This window comes from Hirundo rustica, chromosome 2, assembly GCF_015227805.2.
Source record: "Hirundo rustica isolate bHirRus1 chromosome 2, bHirRus1.pri.v3, whole genome shotgun sequence".
NCBI classification, from domain to species: Eukaryota; Metazoa; Chordata; class Aves; order Passeriformes; family Hirundinidae; genus Hirundo; species Hirundo rustica.
Genome location: NC_053451.1, coordinates 26,288,716 through 26,307,211, shown reverse-complemented (window position 1 = coordinate 26,307,211; position 18,496 = coordinate 26,288,716). Strand labels below are relative to the sequence as shown.

At 39.5% G+C, this 18,496-nt stretch overlaps 1 protein-coding gene and 1 long non-coding RNA gene across 5 annotated transcripts in view; one reads left to right on the top strand and one right to left on the bottom strand.

The window, feature by feature from the left end:
• Positions 1–18,496, bottom strand: part of CFAP91 (cilia and flagella associated protein 91) — a 29,610-nt gene that overhangs the window by 10,119 nt on the left and 995 nt on the right. For 2 of the 4 annotated variants that reach the window (XM_040057178.1, XM_058419527.1), the window contains exons 1-11: positions 17,475–17,885; positions 17,192–17,343; positions 14,283–14,366; positions 12,958–13,023; positions 11,878–12,062; positions 10,983–11,160; positions 10,499–10,656; positions 10,075–10,257; positions 9,796–9,923; positions 3,550–3,666; positions 484–555 (exon numbers count right to left, since the gene is read on the bottom strand). In XM_040057178.1, the coding sequence (XP_039913112.1) occupies positions 484–555; positions 3,550–3,666; positions 9,796–9,923; positions 10,075–10,257; positions 10,499–10,656; positions 10,983–11,160; positions 11,878–12,062; positions 12,958–13,023; positions 14,283–14,366; positions 17,192–17,319 (1,299 nt within the window). In that variant the 5' untranslated portion in view covers positions 17,320–17,343; positions 17,475–17,885. Of the gene's footprint in view, positions 1–483; positions 556–3,549; positions 3,667–9,795; positions 9,924–10,074; positions 10,258–10,498; positions 10,657–10,982; positions 11,161–11,877; positions 12,063–12,957; positions 13,024–14,282; positions 14,367–17,191; positions 17,344–17,474; positions 17,886–18,496 lie in introns of those variants that run through there. The other 2 variants (XM_040057177.1, XM_040057179.1) reach the window with 1 other exon arrangement.
• LOC120749616 (uncharacterized) overlaps positions 3,026–18,496 on the top strand; it is a 28,194-nt gene continuing 12,723 nt past the window's right edge. Inside the window, exons 1-5 of the long non-coding RNA XR_005699696.1 lie at positions 3,026–3,133; positions 10,544–10,673; positions 11,404–11,498; positions 11,996–12,149; positions 15,531–15,702. This is a non-coding gene — a long non-coding RNA (uncharacterized LOC120749616). The remainder of the gene's footprint in view (positions 3,134–10,543; positions 10,674–11,403; positions 11,499–11,995; positions 12,150–15,530; positions 15,703–18,496) is intronic.

The following is an 18,496-nucleotide window of genomic DNA, read 5'->3' as shown; positions in this document are numbered from 1 at the left end:
AAGAGAGATACCAATTGTACTCTTTGAGGACGTGAAAACAAACCCCCAGGACTGGTCTCATCACAAGTGACGGACTTGCTTAACATAAAGCCCACGAGGCATGGCTACTGAATGAATTTTTGGTTAGATCCCCTTCTGTTCCCCTGAAAGCAGAATGATGGGTCCTGCACATCTTGGCTGTAGGCTTCAGTTGCTCCTCACCTGGGGTCCAGCTCACCACCAGTGGAAAGCAGAAAGGTGGTATGAAATACAAGCTGCCCTGCTGGGATGTGGGAGGCTTCTTTTGCCTGGGACCTTGGCATAATCATGGCAAAATGTACTCACGGTCCATATCTAGTCTAGAATTTGCCATTTGAGTAATTCTGCTTTGAAGAGCCTCACTACCCCTGATTAGTGCTGTGGAAGAGAGATTGCAAACGCCCTTTGCAATCAGTCATTCCCACCATCATTCTGAAGACTGACATAAACAAAGAGACAGAATACCATGTTCTGAAGAGCCCTGCCTCGGAGCAGCTTCTGCAGACAGATCACTGCCAGGTCTATTTCCTCTTGCTCCTGCCAAAACATAACAAATATCCACACAACAATTAAGCAGATTGTGGGATTAAGTGGGATTTCTGTAGATTATCTGCCTAACTATTAAACAGTCTAATTCATATCCTGTCTTCTCTTGTTTTTTTCTGAACACCTTTCATCTAATTTCTAGGGAAAGGAAGGTGAGTAAGAATAACGTGTACTTCCATGTTTTACAAGGGATGGGGAAGAAAGGTTGTATAATTAGATTCTATTTGAGATTTTACAGGGTCTTTAGAGATGAGAACCTAATGATAAGGAGATGTTGATGGAGAAAATTACTGTATGCATTTTATGTACTATTTGTAGCTTGGCTGAATCTAAGTTTGCAAAATGAGCATCAGCTACATTAATTTAACAGGTCAAGAGACTAAGAAGACAGAATATGTCCAAGGCAGCTGTTAACCATAAAAAAGGGTTTAAAATTAAAGCGGAAAATATGCAATTTTTCTTTTGATATTTATTCCAGTGGTGATCTTTATTGGAGTAACTCAGTAAATTTAAGACTCAGAAAGTGATCGTTTGGAAGTAAAATTAACCACAATCCATTGTATTTTGTGTTTTTGAGAACTTCACTGGCATAGCATTGGAAGAATGATGGAGCATGGTAGGAAAGGGAACATGACCACAGAAGGTAAAAAAAGGGCTTATTTTAAATAGAGGAAATAGATGAAGCACAGATGGCAACATTTTTTCTAGGTGAGGGGTTTTCTAGTTTGGAGTTGACAGTAGGAAAGGAAAAAGTCCATTGGGAGCCTGGGAAAGATAAAAAGAAATGTTAAAATTGGAAGCTGTTTTTTTTTTTAATAAAGAACCTATGAGGTCTGCATTGACATGTGGTATTTAAGAAGTGCTGGAAAAACAGGGAAGAGTGTGGGATGAGAGAAGCTGTGTGGGTTTGAATCTTAGTTATCTGTTTTTTCTAAGGTGTTGAAGATTGAGTTTTCCAAATGCAAAAGGAAGCCTTTCCACACCAGCATCCAGGAGGAGCAAAGCAGAACTAGCAAGAGGACTTGTGATTTGGTATGTTCTTCTTCTCTGGCAAGAAGGGATGAATTTCCAGTCCTAGAGAGCTAAACCCTACCACATCACCTGGCTACAGTGTGAAATCCCTTCAGGACAGCTTTGGAAATGGTGATGGCACACATACTGGTAAGCCAAACTCCTTGGTGTGATATAGACTAAGATTAGGTTTGAATTTTTATGAAGAGCATTTTTCTGTACTTCTGTTTTTGAATGCTGCAAATGATGCCTTAGCAAGTGTAATCATCAGCTTGTCCATCTGCCTGCTTCAGACCAGCAGGAAAGAATGAGGGGAGATGAAAAGCCTATCATGCCCTGCAGAAGAAAGAGAAAAATTAAAGATATAGAAGAATCTAGGAGATAGTTGCAAACTAGAGGAGGCTGGAAGAAAGTCATAAAGTCATGAAGGAATTCAGAGGTGCTCTGTGAGCTTGTTGTGGCTCTTGGGTCTATTAGAAATGACTGGAGGAGAGAAGCTGAGGGTGCTTGCAGTAGTGCCTCCATTCTCTCCACTTTCTTCTGGCAGTTTCTTTCCAAGATCCTCATTTCCAGTGGGAAGCACTTAGCAGCTGGTACTCCTATGTGTGTGTGACAGGAGCATTAACAACAGAGAAGAGCCTTGTTTTCACTGCTCCTCGTAGCCTGGTAGGAGAAACCTCACCTGGATTTGGCAAGGGAGGAGAGGTTAGTGCTGCTCTTCAGTGGCTCAAGTGACCTGATTTTACAGATGGAGCTTCACTGGACAGCTCCATCTTTCAGGTGTTCACACATAAAAGTTCTTGAAAATAAACCAAATGTTGATAAAATTTGTGAAGATGGAATTATATTGTACTGGAATTCTTTTAAAAAACCCAACTATAATTGGCCAACACACTCAAAAATGACTACAAGTGCTATAAAAATTTTTCTGATTTGTATACATGTTACCTCAAAGTGCTTAGAAATCTGCCAAACTGGTAAACCTAAACAGTGTAAACCCAAACGGCGTAAGCCCACCACTGCAATACAGTATCTGATGCTCAGAAGCTGGTAAAGCTGTGGAAAGCTCTCCTCAAGGAGATAAGAAATTCTTGTTCCAGCCATCTTAAAATAGGCTGCATAAAACATAGAATATCATGCTGCACAGAGGAACATAGCACCATGGAAGATTTAATAAGACTTTCTCTCTTCACTTTCATGGTTGTGTGACTCTTAAATTCAAAAGTTTAAATGGAAATTCTGTCTGATTCTTAGTACATCATGAAAATGGTGTTAGTAAGAAGACAAAACAGTCCACTGGGGCAAACAGCTCTTAAGTATGTTACTTTAAGAAAGGAAAGGAAGTTGCAGCTTCCCTAAAAAGTAATTTTTCCCTCCAGCATACCACAGCCCCCATGACACATCATTACTGCTATTTCAGTCTCTGCAGGAGAATCATTATCTGTGAACTGGTGCATGCTCATCAAACACTGCATCCTGCATGATGACAAGAGCTTCACTCCAGAAAATTAATGAAGTGCATGCTCAGTGCTAAGCAGCCAGCATCTCTCTGACTTCAGTAAGTCTAAACTTAATTGTCTCACTGGATTATGATAGTGTTGTCAGATCAGAAGGTTGGAAGCTACAGAAAAATAATGATAATAATAATAATAATAATGAAGATGATGATGCCTTTTTGTTCCCCAAGAACAAGGGAATGGCATGTCTACTGATTTCTGTCTTTATAAAATGAAGTTTACTTAAGGATTTGGCCAACAGATACTGTAAATTATTTTCATATCTTTGGCTGCTAGTATCCTTATGGAATAGAGACTAAGAGAGACTTAAGAAATAATGATGGCTATTTTTAACATGGATGATGCACGCAAAAAAGATAACGCTCCCTTCTTTCATTCTCTAGGCATTCCTTGAAAAACTGTATAGGAAACAATCAGGGATCAACAGGGAAAAAAGTGCTAAAACCAGCTCACTTACAACTGATGTTTTTTCCAGGATTAGAGTGGGTGGCTTAGGAACAGGGCTTTCTACTTTTTCACAGACAGAGGGAGGCTTCTTTGGCTCTTTGGCTTTATTCTTCTTCTCCAGGAGTGCCTGCAAAAGACATCCAATTTATTAAGAGCATGGGTAGATAGAACAACATTACAAGGCCAGTCCTGTAGATGCTGACTGCTGCTGACCACACTGACTACAGGCAGCTGAAAGCTTTGGCTTCTATCTCTTACTGCACACAACTGAAAAACTGAGTGTGGTCAGTAGATGAGGCTAGTGGTTGGCCAAAAGACATTGATGGGCATGTCAAAATGTAAGAGGGAGATATTTTCCTGTAAGAAGGAAGCAGGAGTTATTTTCCTGTATTTACTAATAAGTCATCAGCACTTGTGAGTCACCTAAAATCAATCTAAAATGGGTATGAACTTCATCTCTAATTCTCAAATAATTCATTTTCTAAGAATGCTATAACTCTTTGCCTTTAACGATAGCTAATGCTTGTTACTGTGGTTCAGAAATGTTATGCAGTTGGGAGATTTTATGAAGAGGTCAGTTGAAGAGGGTATTGTCACTGTTCTGTGACAGTGAAATGTCTTTGTATGATAGGCTATTACTGCACAAGATTGAACCAAATGACCCCTTCCTAATCAAATACGTTGTGGAACTCTGCTCTGCTCATCTACAACTGCCCAGCAGCCCAGTGGCACCCACAGCAACTGCACAGGTGGACTGGGGGCAAAAGGGAAACTGTCTAGTCCAAAAACTTCCTTCTACCAAAAAAAATGCAAAAGCCCATTAAGTGTGGGTTTATCTTGTTTGCAGCTGATTGGTGGCAGATGCCAGGCTTTGTCAGCAGCCTAGAGTGCAAGTGCCACCACAGCCTCAGCTCTTTCAAGACATTTTCAAACTGTTTTAAATGCCCAAGTCCTGCCAATTTCCCACTGCCAGCCCCCTAGAACTAGATATTCAGGTAAGCATTTCCAACCGCATGACAATGCTTGGCTGCTGCAGGACATCACATTTTGGATTGCAAAGAAAGGGAAAGTAGTATATCCATTTAAAGCCCCTTCAAAACTATAATCCTACTACTGTATGGATTGGATCTTTAGTCTGTATTATTGAAAGATCATATTCCAGCAAGGGGAAATGTGCCTTTTCCTTTTTTCACTCTCTCTCTTTGAAACGTTCAAACACAGTATTTCAACAGAGAAGGAAATCAAAAGAAAAACTTCAGAAAAAAGTTCAGTGGTGTGTCTGGTTCCGCACCACCACACAGTGGTGAATTTATCTCTCCAGTAACAGGAAACTGATGGCATTTGCACAGAATTTAATTGTGAAATTAATGAAGTTTTGAAACTCCAGTAGTCATTGTACAAAAACCCTTCTTGCATGTAGGATCTGATCTTTTAGGTCAGGCTAATGAATTGCCCCAGAAAAGGAGAGAGGTTTCTAGGTGGAGGGGATAAAATACTTTATTACTGAAAGCTTCTTAAATGGTCCATGTTAATGATGCAAGAATCAAAGCCTATAAACTGCTTTTCAGCCATGTGAAATGGCTATAGCTGAAAAATGTTGAGAGATTTTCTGACCTGTGTTTTGTATGTGAAGACCTTAGAGCTCTCTAGCATGAAGATTATAACAGTGCTGGCTATGATTTATAAGGAGATTTGCATGGCAGGGCAAGGGAAGCAGAAAGAAAAAGCTGCTGTAGTTGTGACTCTTTTGAAAACAATGGCTACTATGTTTGTTAGTACAATCTTGCATTCATAGGATTTTTTCTAATAAAACTGTGGCCTCCAAAAATGTTTCCTGCTAACCAGAATAACAAAATATAACCAGACTAACAACTTTTAAAGACAGGAAAATATGTGATTAATTTGGACAAGAGGGAATCTTTACTAATTATAGATTTGACATTTATTGCAGTTCTTAGAAGTGGCTTTATGTTTTCATGTCAGCACTGTCTAGTGCCTGCCTGGCTATCTCTACTAAGTTAAAAAACATGCTTACCATTTGCTTTCTTTTGTCTGATACTTTAAATTATTTTAAGATTTTAATATAAGAAAAGAAAAAAATAGAGGTTTTGCCTTAACTGTTTCTGCCTAACTTAACAAGTTCTCATTTTTGGAAACAGAGACACCAGGACTCAAGAATCACTACAAAAATACTTGATTTTGAAAGATAAAAGGGATAAATTTCTGAATAATATATACCAAATGTTACTGCCTACATATCATACTCCAGTTTTCATGATACAGACTACACTCATTTATTCAGGTAGTAGGTTCAGAGTGAAGATGGGATCTGATTGGATTGGACAGTGAAAGAACATAAGTCATCTTTTTTCCCTTCTCCTGGCAAATGCAGTGAACAGCAAATGGCACTCATGATTCTCAGCCTTGGCTTCTCAGCCACCTTCTGAGAGAACATCCTAGGGTGACTTTATGATGAGATCAAGCAGAACTCTTGACAGGATAATGGCTTAAGAAGCAACTCTCCATTCAAAGAGATCATTTAATCCATTCTCTAGATTCCTTCCTTATCTTCTCTGTGATCTTCTCCATTCCACAAAATCCTAGGTGAATTTGATTTTTGTGTACAGCACAAAGTATACAGTCATGGTTCTCTTTCTTCCTTTTTGCTCACAAATGATAATTGTGGGATTACAGCATTGGAAAAGATCTCTGAGATCATCGAGTCCAACCGATGTCTGAACACCACCATGGCAAGCAGACCATGGCACAGAGTCTGCCTGTTTTTTTCATGGCCAGTCTTTCTCTAAACACCTCCAGGGATGGTGACTCTACCACCTCCCTGAGACACTCCAATGTCTAATCTCTGAAGAAAACCTTCCTAATTCCAATCTAAGCCTCCCCTGGTGCAGTTTACAACTGTGCCCTCTTGTCCTGTCACTGGTTGCCTGGGAGAAGAGGCCAACCTCCACCTGGCTACAGCCTCCTTTCAGGTCGGATCATCCAGGACCGGCTGCCAACCTGCTCAGCACTGCAGCATGGCTGATCAAGACTGACATAAAAGCTCTCAGAGCCTGTCTGAGCATGAGCCAACTAACACTGTGTGGAGATCTGTTCTTGAAGAAGTAACTGCTTAAACAGCCTTTCCTAGGCTTTGAAGTTGGCAGAGATTTTCTCCAGAGACATTCTTGGCCCCTCTACTTCTCTACCTCTTTCCAGCAACCGGATAAAGGAAAACAGACATGGTGAGAATTGCACTTGATGCTGAAGTGAGAAGTTTCTGGTTCTGACCTCATCTTGATCCAACACTTTGAAACCACGTTGACACTTCATCCCTCTTGAGTCACCAGAGCACAGAGGGTCTGCCTAAAGTCATGCATTGTTCTGCACTGGGATGTCTTCTGCTACCTCCTCCTCTCCTTGGTGTATTCACTTACCTAGTTGCATCTATTCCCTGCAGTAGTTATCTGTATTGGTATGTTATGTCCTTAATGCCTTGGATTTTCATACTAGGCTCACTTGCAGTCCTTAAAGCACTGCTATCTGTGCTGAACTATCTTTCTTTGCCCTTCTACTGATCTGGCTTAAGATAAAGATTTTTGTTTTTACTGTAAATTTCAGGTCACTCCTGTTTCTGCCATGTTCTTATTTTAGAAAATTATTCAAAGACTACTGAGTGTACATAATACTCCTGCAAAAGGTTTCAGGATGGTCCTAAAAAAAGTCTGCTTCTAAAATCACTTCTTCTTGGCTTAGTTTCATGTCAAAAGAAGCAGCTCAGGAGGACACAGATCCTTTTTGTAGTTACTTGGATTATTACTTATCCCTTAAAAAACCTTTACGCTTAGGAATACCCTCAATAAGGCAAACAAAAAGGAGTATAATGAGGAGAACTCATCCATCTTTCCTCATGTTCAGCCAGAGAAGCAAGCCTTGGAAACTTACTTTATTAAAACTAATTACTTCTGAGGCAAATATCTAGCATTCCTCCTGTATTTGTCACTTGTTTCCAGATAATCCAGGAAAAAAAAAAAAAAAAAAATAGTGGAGCTAGCTCTCCGCTCTCCACAGACTTTCTGAATTTCCTAGGATTCCACTTTTTTCTAGGATTATGGGAGAGAATTGAGTGTGCTAGGACAGCACTAAAATAAAGCTTTCGAATAGAAAATTGAACTGGCTACTCAGCTACAGAAATAAAGCAAAGCAACACGATGCCCTTCTAAGATGATCCCCAATTACCTGCTTTAAACTTCTTTTCTACTGTGTGTGATGGGAGGTTTGTTGGCACAATTGGGAGTGCTTATTCCAAGTGGTCAGAGAGCTCCTCTCAGGGAAGATTCTCCTAAATTCTATTAATGCAAGTACTCCGCGCACTTTACTGCCCTGTTTTTGACAGCTCCAGCAGCATTTGAGGTGGCTGCACAGCAAGGCTCTGCTAAGCCAGAACATGCTATAGCCATCAAACTTCAGAAGCAAAAGCCTCTGATGGGAGAAATGACCAGGAACAGCACCTCAGAGCTCAAGAGCTAATTAGGGCAGTCATTTCTTGATTCTCTGAACAGAAAGTTTGCTTAAATCTAACAGTGGCTGAGGCAGTCTGAGTGTTTCACAGTATCAGTACTTTCTGCTTGCCTGGACCAACCAGTCTGATGTTTATTTCTGTATATCTAAAAGCAGCAGTTAAATTGCACAATGGATTTATTTTATAATTTTTGCCTGTAAAGGAAATAGTTTGATTTTAAAATATACATTTGGCGTTTTTGTGGTGGGGAAATGGGTATTACTTATGTTAGCCTCTCAGTTGCTATAAATCAATGCAGACCAAGTGATCCGACTTAAGAAAGGAAATGTGCAGAATTGTCTGCATTTGTTCTGCGTTCTATCTTCCTTTGTCCACCAGTTTTTCTTTGAAGAGACATTATTGTGTGAGCAGCCACACTTCTCTGTGACTACAGTTTGGACACTTCACCAGAGTCTTTCAAACCATAAGGAGTATTTTAAACAAACAGAATACAATTGCTGTAACTGGAATTCAGCCCCAGAAGCTTGGACTAACATTCTGCTGACAATGAGAACCATGTTATGATGCAGATTACACAATTATTTCTTGGATTTTATGCAAACCCACCCAAACTCAAACCCCTTCAACACTTCCATGTCTTTATAACTAAGAGTTTTGTCCTTACTTTTGAACTATTCCTGTAGCACTCAAGATTTTCTTTGAAATTTTTATTTCTGGATAATAATGAGATGCAATACTTCATCTTTACAAGATCCAGCAGAATTTAAATTTGAGATAATGTGATCGATTTTTCAGAGCAAGATTTCAATTTCAAATTCAGCAATAGCAGGTTACTCTCTGCTTTGAAATTATTATTACATTACACTAAACCAAAAGAGCTATACATATATATATATATAAAATATATATATACAAATATAAGTGAAACTTGCCAAGCTTTACAAATTAGAGTCACTATTTTCCAAAGATAAGGCAGCCAGCCAAGAATGTTCCTGATTTTACATGAAGGTAACCCTCAACAGAAGTGTACTTAAAAGTACATATAATTTACTAATATTGTGATTGCAGATGCAAATGAGGCACTTCTTTCCCTGGTGGTTAATTGCATATATGGACACCTCATCTGCATGAAGAGTTGTGATAAATTAAGACATGCAAAATGCTATTAGCATGTTTGCAAATCAGATGCTGTTCTCAGGGAACAACAGGGATATGCAGCCACCATGGTGACCTGATTTTATGAGTGGGGTCATTTTAATCATGCTTTGCTGCAGATGTTTTTACAACATGTACTTAAAATGTACTTTTTAAGTAATGTACAAAATTTTTAGAATATAAATCCAGATTCTCTTTCCTTAATTATTGGAGGCTTGACAGTGAAGCCAGTAGCGAACCATAAAATGGAGTAACGAGAATGAGAAGAGGGTGAGAATTTCAAATTGACATCCTATGTTCCAATCCAAATATCTGGTCTGTAGGGAGACAGATTGTTTGTGCTTGTTTTCTACAGGATTGGAGCAGAACCAGGAGTGAGAGTACTGATGGGCTAAGTATCAGAGCAGTACTGGTCAAGCCTACAACAGTCTGCATGTTTGATCCATTCTGTCCTAGAAGCTGTTTTACAGAGTAAGAATTCAGGACAGGGAATGGGGAAGAAGCTTACACGTCTTCCCAATTCCTTTTATGAGCAGTTCAAATCTAAGAGGAACTGACATGCTGCTGGATGCAGCTTCATACCTGGTGAACTTGTGCTAGGACTGCCTCGAGTCTTCCTGACTTTCTAATATAGCCAGATTTAGGTTTTGGAACGTTAATCTTGATCTGCGAGGTATAATGCTGGACAGATTTTTCCAGTTCACACAATCCTAAGATTATAACATGAAGAAAGATTATAATACATACAAGGATTTAAATACAAACAGTGATTAAGGAGTGCAGTGATGGGGGTAGAAACTTGAATTTTGTTAATATCTCAAGTAAGTATCTCACACAACTAAGTCTTCCAAAATGCTTTACCTTCAAAGGTGTTAAGATAGAAGCTTTTTATTGCATAGTAGTCAGAACTGCTGTCTGGGAAAAAACCAATTCGAGACAAAGGAGCATATGTTTGTGATGAAAAGTCATTATACTCTTTGATGATATCTCGTCTTTCCAGCTTTCCCATCCAGTTCTTCCTCTTAGCTATCAGTTTCCTGAGCACTGAAAAGGAAATATAAATGTGAGATGGTTCATACGAATAGTTGTATAAAAAACATATCTTTGTACATTCACAAGAGCTTTTGCCAGATAAAATAAAAACAGAACAGACCAAAGGCTGGCCATGTACATTGATATTGTGGATGCAACCTATTTTGTTTTCAATAGATGGTAACCTTGTGAAAATAGAAATGGCTTGTCTGAAAACTGTCTCATACCCCTCTCTTCTGTTTTTCAGACTTACTCAATGCACAGTCATGCTGAATCTTTCTTATTTTCTCCTCTTTAGCCTTCTGATGGTTTTGCCACTGGTTTTTCAAGCGCACGGCATCCAGCTTCTTCTGGTTCTCCTCTCGCTTCTGCAGCAGTTTCTTAAAGACTTCCATTTGAACCTTCTGCAATCTGCAAGGAAAGAAAAGGTCAGGCAGTATTGAGTGTACTCTGCACTGTCCTGTGCAATGCTGTCACCCTCAGATCCTACACACCTTTACAAAAAGCTCATATTGCATATGTTATATTCAATCTTTCATTTTAAAAAGGGAGTTAAGCACTGGTAAAATGTATTGTGGTAGATGACCTGTAGATTAAATTTAAGAAAAACATCCCTTCCCAAAATCAGGGTTATTTTCACAGAAACTGAAGGCTTGTTGTACCCTTCAGCCAGTCCCCTTTTTGCTCCTCCTCTATTCAGCCAATACTTAAATAAAAGAGTATAAGTAGACTCCTACTTCTCTATTTCCTCTTCTCTATAGGCCCACTCCTTCCTTTCCATAGCCTCCAGCATCTTCAACCTCTCTGCGACGTTTGAGGGGCTGTCCATGGGTGGCAGAGCTGCTTCCCAAGCACGTTTTTCCCGGATGCGGTCAATGATCTCCATCTCAGCTTGTCCTGCTGGCAGTCCCCGACCTTACAGGGACAAGAAGCATTAACTCTTTGGGAGACTGGCAAATCCTACAAATAGCCACCACCAAAAAGTAGGAGAGGGCTGGGTGGGGACAGGCCCATGTGTTAAACACAAGCAGAACCAAAGCAGCACAAAAGCCAGAAGGAAATTCTTCTACGGCCAGTGAGATTCTACATTTTGAGGCGTGGTAGGACCTGCAGTTGCTACAGTTCAGTGCACATTAACACTTCATGCTTCTCCTGCAGGCTGCAAAGGGAGAAAAGCTGTTCTAGGATGATACTTTCTGAGAATGAGCAGAAGATACCTTCTTTGGCATGTGCAGTGTGCATCACCATTACAGGTGAGACACTGGGAGATGAGGATCACAGGTATATTCTGGGGCAGCAGTCTTCATACTGTTTTTTTTAAACAATGTTCAACCCAGAGCAGCTGAAGAACAGCAGGCAAGTGGAAAAACTGCTCCTAGTTCACATTTGTGAAACACGACCTTTTTATATTGAACGGTCTTCAAAACTCCTCATGAAATGCCCCAGAACAGCACAATTAAGTAGGGAAATATCATACTTATTTTAGAATCAGATAAAATAATTGCCCCAAATGCACACCAAAAAGGACAGGCAAAGCTGGCAATAGACTGGAAACTTGACATTGAAAAGAAAAGAACTTCCTGCTAAAGAGGTGACATGATTATTATAACTCATCTTAGTTTCACAACTCACCCCAAGTGAGTGTAGCAAGTGTCAGAATTTCAGGGACTGAGCCACTGCGAACTACATATTCAGGGGAGTAGGGATCTGTCTGTGCTTCTCCGTCCCTGTAATCTGTCTGTGTCCCCAGAGTTCGGAAACTGAGGCCAAAGATCTGGCTGCCTTCTGCATGTCCTGACTGGACATGTGGCTCTGTCCTAAAGAGAGGTGCAAGATGGAAGAAGACTGGTCACATTCATTAAGAAAACCTCCAAACAAACCAACCAGAAACACGTCAGTCAAAGGTGAGAATCGTGAATGTGTTTCAGTTTATCTTAACATTAATCCCATTGATGTTAACCCCATTATCTTTAGTAAAAGCAGACTGAGGCTACATTGAGTCTGAAACACACTCCTTAAATAAATAATCCAGAAATCTTCTAGTTTCAGCTCCCATGATTATTACATACAAATCTTCCCTATGTATCCATTCTAAAGCACTGCCTTTAATAGACACAAAATCATTGAAGTTACATGAAGTAGGACTGCTTCAATTTAGTTTACATGTTTCTCTTTCCAACAATTCCAGAATAAATATTTAATTCTTATATAAGCATGTGCAATTTCCACTGATTCTACAAGGAACTGCATTTTATTATGTGACCTCAAAATTTGATCCTAGCTGAAAGCCACATTAGACTGCATCATGAATGCTCTATATCTCTGAGCAGCACTGCATCTATCAGTGATTGTAATAAAATATCAGAAGATTTTCCAACAATATTGCTCTATTAGAGAATTTTCTTTGCAATGGTATTTCTTCTAGGATTCAGAGACACCTAGCTTTCTGTTTCAAGCCTCACAGTCTTAACAAACTAGAGGCATGTCCTTTATTCAAAAAGCACTACTTATATACTGCAAGCAAATTCTGAAACAGTCCATCACCTGTTTCCTCTGCAACTCTCAATGATGAGAACAGCACCTTACCTCTTAACAAGGTTTTCCTGTTGGTTCATTATGAAAAAGAGTGGTCACCAGCTAAATAGCTTCCTGATCTTTTTCTGGTGAGATGTTACCCATTACAACAGTAATTCTCTACGAGTCACTACTTACTCTGTCTTTATATAAGCAACACTTTCTGGAACACCTGCTGGAGGCAGCTTAAAAGAGCTGAGAGGTCTGAAAAGAGAAAATGAAAGTAAGAGAGACAACAAGGATGAGCCTAAAGGATCATTATGGTTCAGAAGAACTGCAGTCCACTAGATTCAATGGGGTTAATACTGATTTTCCACAACTGTGGTTCTGTTAGCTGCATGTTTAAGAGTTGTGCCTTAATAGTAAAGAACTCTTTCACAGCAAAGAGGAACAGAGGAACCAGTAGGACTGAGTCACTCTCAAGTCAAAGCAGGAAGTGGAGTTGCAAAACAAGACAATTGTTAAAGTTAGTTTTGAGTGTATTCCCAACTTCTTGTGTATGTTTCACTATTTAGGTTATTTTTTTTCACATCACTTTCACTTTTTTGAAAGAGTTGTGGTTTTTTGGTTTTTTTTAATAACTGCTTGGAATCCTGAAATCCATTCCTACAATCAGCTGATAAGCTGGTTTGGACTTATCTAATTTTATTGTTTTCTTTTTTGCAATACTTTATGAGGTATCTTGAAAGTGATATGGGCTCAACTACATTCTTATAGTTTGCATATTGCAGTTCTCTATCGATTTCCCTTAGCCCTTGGGAGACTTTGAAGCTTAATTTCATATTGCAGAAGATAACATTGTCTTTGTTCTTTTAAAACTGTTGATAAAGGAGCCATAATAGACTTCAACTTATTAAACTTGGCAATTTTTTTATACTTAAAGTGGACATAGTAGCCAATAGCTGCTGAGTAAAATAGTGAAAGCAATTCAAAGTGTATGTGACTAAATCAAGAATGTTTATATGGTAGTTGTTGGTTCAGATCTTGAGTCCATTGCTGACCTGCAGTGTCTTTCTGGAAGGAGCAGAGCAGTCCTGCAGTAGGGGACATGGATGAAAAGTTAATCAAGGCTTCCCTTTGCCTCCTTACTGCTCCTGACAGAAACTAGGAGTTAAAAGGTTCCTTCTTAAGAAAACACCTTTCTAGGGGTCTGGAGAACCACACTGGCTTTGTAAGTATCTTCTTCCTTTGCATAGGATGATCTACAGCTCAAAGCTTTCTTATTAAGTACAGAATGTCTGATATATTTGCTTATATGGTAATTCATAACTGAAAATTCTGTCATAGTGTGAATTTAAAAAGACGTTGTCTTTTAAGATCCAGATACTATTAAAATTTTCCATATCAGTGATCAAAGAACTGAGAGAAAATACAGAAAAAATAATGCTCTGGCCTTTACTTAGGTGCTCTTTAAACTGCAGAGAAACAAGTTGAACCCTGTTTCAAATCAGTTCATTCCTTACCGTCCAAAATATTTGTAGCGATTCCTTCCATCAACTTCAGGATCTTCATACACAATCCGAGGTATCTGAAGAGAAGACTGACCTCTGAAAGCCAAAATACAGGATATCATTTAGGAAGTACATTCAGAGCAGTTATCTTTCCTCCTTATGCCTTTTTTTTCTCTCTCCCCTCTGGTTGCACTATCCAACACGCGCACTACAAATTCCCCCCAAGCCTCACATTTATACAAGAAATCGCATCTTGGTTTTTTCATATTTACCTATGTGGTAAAACAGTTTGACACTTTATGTGTATTTCCCACTATGTGTGGTCAAGAAATGGTCTTTGCTGCATTTAATTAAAACTTTCTTATGAGCTTGTTATGAAAAAGATTAACCACTTGTACATGCTTGACTTTGTAAAGGAAACTACTTTTATTGGAAGTGGGGGGAGCAAGCTTATTATCTTAAGAGTGAAACACTTTCCAAGTATGTGCAAAGATGCAGAATGAGCAAAGGAGAAGACACTTTCTACCTTTGAAAAGTAGGTAAAGAGATTTTGAGCAAATGTTTAAAAATTTAGAATTAGCAATTTCAATTTGAGTTCTCCAGTAAATGAAAAAAATTAGGACAATCATGGGAATGTTTCGAAACCTATGCTGGAACAACCATATCTTTTGCAAGAACATTTCATTTTCTTCCCCATTTTGAGTTTAAATTAGGCAGACTGTTTAAATTTTTCACTGTAACATCTTGAAGAGTTTTCTTTAAGGCTTTGGAAGATCATGTGGAAAACCTCATTAAGGCAGTCAGTGAAATGATGGGTAGAACTGAGAAATTTGAAAGCTATTCATCAGGATTGCTACTTGATTTCACAACTACTTAGTCTTTTCAACCTGCACAGTTGTTAAAGACAAAAAATAGAAGTTCTTCCCAAAGAAGCCGTGGATGCCCCGTCCCTGGAAGTGTTTGAGAACAGGTTGGATGGAGCTCTGAGTGAAAGGCACCCCTGCCCATGGCAAGGGGATTGCAACAACATGGCCCTTCCACCCCAGGCCATTCTATGATTATTTTATTTCTCTGAGCTATGTATATGGCAAGTCCTGAAGGCCAGGTCTTCCATAAGACCATTTTTTTGGCAACTTGTACAAATTCTGACCTCGAGATGTATGGGCTTGGGGTGCTGGGGCTGGTTGCTGATGCCTGATTTTAATTACAAAGGTATTATTTACAGAGATACAATTAACAATACATAACATTGCTCGACAGCTGCGATCAAAACAGAGGATTACGTGCTGAGATCAGTTGTCTTCCAAGCCCTCATCTAATTCCTGCAAACTGTGCTGTGGAATCTGGGGAGGTACAGTATGGCTACCTGCCAGAGGAGAGCTTAGAGTGAGATGCTTCATTAACCTCCCACGACACACAATTTACTGCCAAGGTAAGTTTAAAGTCATCTCATCCCTGGGCTTTCAGTCACATCACAAAAGAAAAGAGAAGGGAATATTTTGAGATGCAATGTTGTAACCTGATACACTTGCTCAGCACTAATCAACCCATTATTGTGAAGTTGTGTTTGTAATTCAAATGAGTTAATTGAGCTGATGGCTAGTGCCACTAGCTGACTCTTTACATATCAGACTGTTGCTCTGTGGATTTGTGTTTCATTCAGCACAGGTGGGCACTTTTTCTTATGATCTAACTTTATTAGCATAAACCGTTCATCCTATTATGGTATAGTTATAGGCACAATGAGACCCGGGAAATAGCCCCTTTTATTCCACAGATCCTGCCTCTTGAATGTCCTTGACTTGTATTTGCTGACTTTGCTGAAATAAATGAGCATTTATTCCCAGTAACCTTGCAGAGGCAATGCAACTACTGAGAAGACAGCTGGGAAATATTCTGTCTTTCGTATCAGCAGCACTGTCAGTCAGTGCAGGTTGAAACAGAGGGGACGTTTTCCCGGTTTTTTTTTGTTAATTGCAAGACATTTTGCAAATACATGTTGTTGAAATGTAAATCAACTTTAAAGCAGTGCAGGTTTCAAGTTGTTACAGAATTGCAGGCAAAACTGAGAAGCTACCGAGGTGTTCATGTGCTGGGGACAGTTTGAAACACTGAAAATAGTGAAAGAAAAGAATACTCCAAATTCCTTTTTTATTATTATGGAAATGAGAAGAATATGCCTTTGAAACTGAACAAAATCAGGTGTGAAATCCACTGTATCACTCTGGAGCATCTTTGCTTATTGTCTGGCATGTGGTAGAACTCAGTTCCCAGCAACTCCAGAGCAAGCACCATCTGAAAAGCCCATGGTCTAAAGTTAGTTGCTTAAAACAGAAAGAACCTTTGAAAACAAAAACCTAGGCTGAGCTTGCAGTGTTGAATACAGCTACAAGAGGACTCTAAAAAAACACCCGTGGTGTGACAAAACACATAAGGTTTTTTTTTTTAACATCTGCTGAACCAGAACCCACATTGCGACACCAGGAGAAAGCTCAGCTAAAAAAGCCCTGCACTCTAAAAATGTGATGCCCTGATTCGGGCCCCAAGGACCCTGGAAGGAGCAGCAAAAGCAACAAAACCAGCTGCAATTACACGGGACTAAAACCAAAGAGCTCCCACTAAAGTAACACACATGAATCACTGAAGTCTTCATAACTCATCTGATCTGTAAGAGATTGAAATAACTCACTTCTTTTTCATGGCAACCGCTGCAAAGCAGAGAGCACAGGGATGAAGGAATGTGCAATATCCACCCTGTAAGAAACAGATGGGTAACCATACTCCACAACAGCTGCAATCTCTTAATTTCAAGGGAAACGTAAGTAGGAGCAAATTGCAGTCATCTCCACTTCAGCGTGCGTGGCTTTTTGTTGGTTTTGTTTGTATGTTCATTCTAAATTAGCCAACCATGGAACACTTACACAGCAAGCTGCTGAAGAGCCTCCAGGCGCTGCTGAGCCCTCCATCTTCGGGCAATATATGCAGGCATGGGATCTTTGCCCTTGACGCACAAACTGCAGCCTGGGAAATGAATCAGTCCAGTAGCCATGCTTCAGAATATCGGTGCCTTCACCTACCATTTGTGTGGACACAAAGAAGAGAGGCTGTAATTTAGCCACTTCAAACAGCATTAAAAGATCAGAATTCCAGCCTGCTGTGATTTACGGGACTGCACATTTGGGATGGGGAAAGAAGGCGGCATACGTATGCTAATGATGTCAGCTAGTTAGATGGTTCTTCTCAAGACGTGGAGCATACCAGACTAGCAGCAGATGCACAGATTTGTCTTCTGGCTGTTTTCCAGTGTTAAACTTATACTGAAAACCAAAAGGTCTAACGGTTTGTTACATAAAGAAGTTAGTGTGCAGTAACTGTGAATGTGCAGCAATGTGAACTTCTAGCACATTACCCCATGTAACTCTCTCCTATTTCTAGTGCTCTAGAAATTAAGTAACATATTCCACTTGCAGGGTAAAGTTACATTATTTTATACTGGAATGATTTTAGCATTTGTTAAAAATAACTCAAAGGGAGCTAGCATACAAAAATGATCACATTAAACATCTACACCCTTCCTTTTAAGGACTAATTTCCCTGGGTAGATATGCCTTAAATTGCTAAATTTATGCTTGCCAATAAATCTCTGCAATCCTAAGGGATGTAGCTCTATTGGCTTAAGCTTTTGTAAAGACTGAAATCAGAACTGAGCTATGAATTGCCCCTTTGATTTCAGCAGGTGCTAACTCAAATGCATACAGGTGACATTTCAAATACTCACCAGAATGTAAGACAGTGTCAGCTGATGAAGATCAAGGCATCCTACCTTGCTGTGCATGATATTGCATTTTTGCTCCATTTCTCTTCAAAAGGAGTTCAACTTCTGAGAGCTTGGAATACCCTATGAACTAATAGTATCACAACCTCTGTCCATCCCAACTTGTGAAGCTACAGATTACGAATTCAAGGATGCAGGGTTTTGAATTGCACATTGTGCACTTGTTGATTGATTCTAAAACGTGTTTTATGCAAGAGTCTGCCACCACACCCATCTGCACCATTACACCTGTGACACGACTAATTTAGTGACAGGATGCCTGTTTACTTCATCTGGCCTGAACTGTTACTACAGCCATAACGTTCAAGGGTCTCTCTGATGACAGGCAATGTCCCAGCACTGCGTGCATGTCTCTCTCTAGAGAGACAAACAAATACTTTTTTGTTTTCAT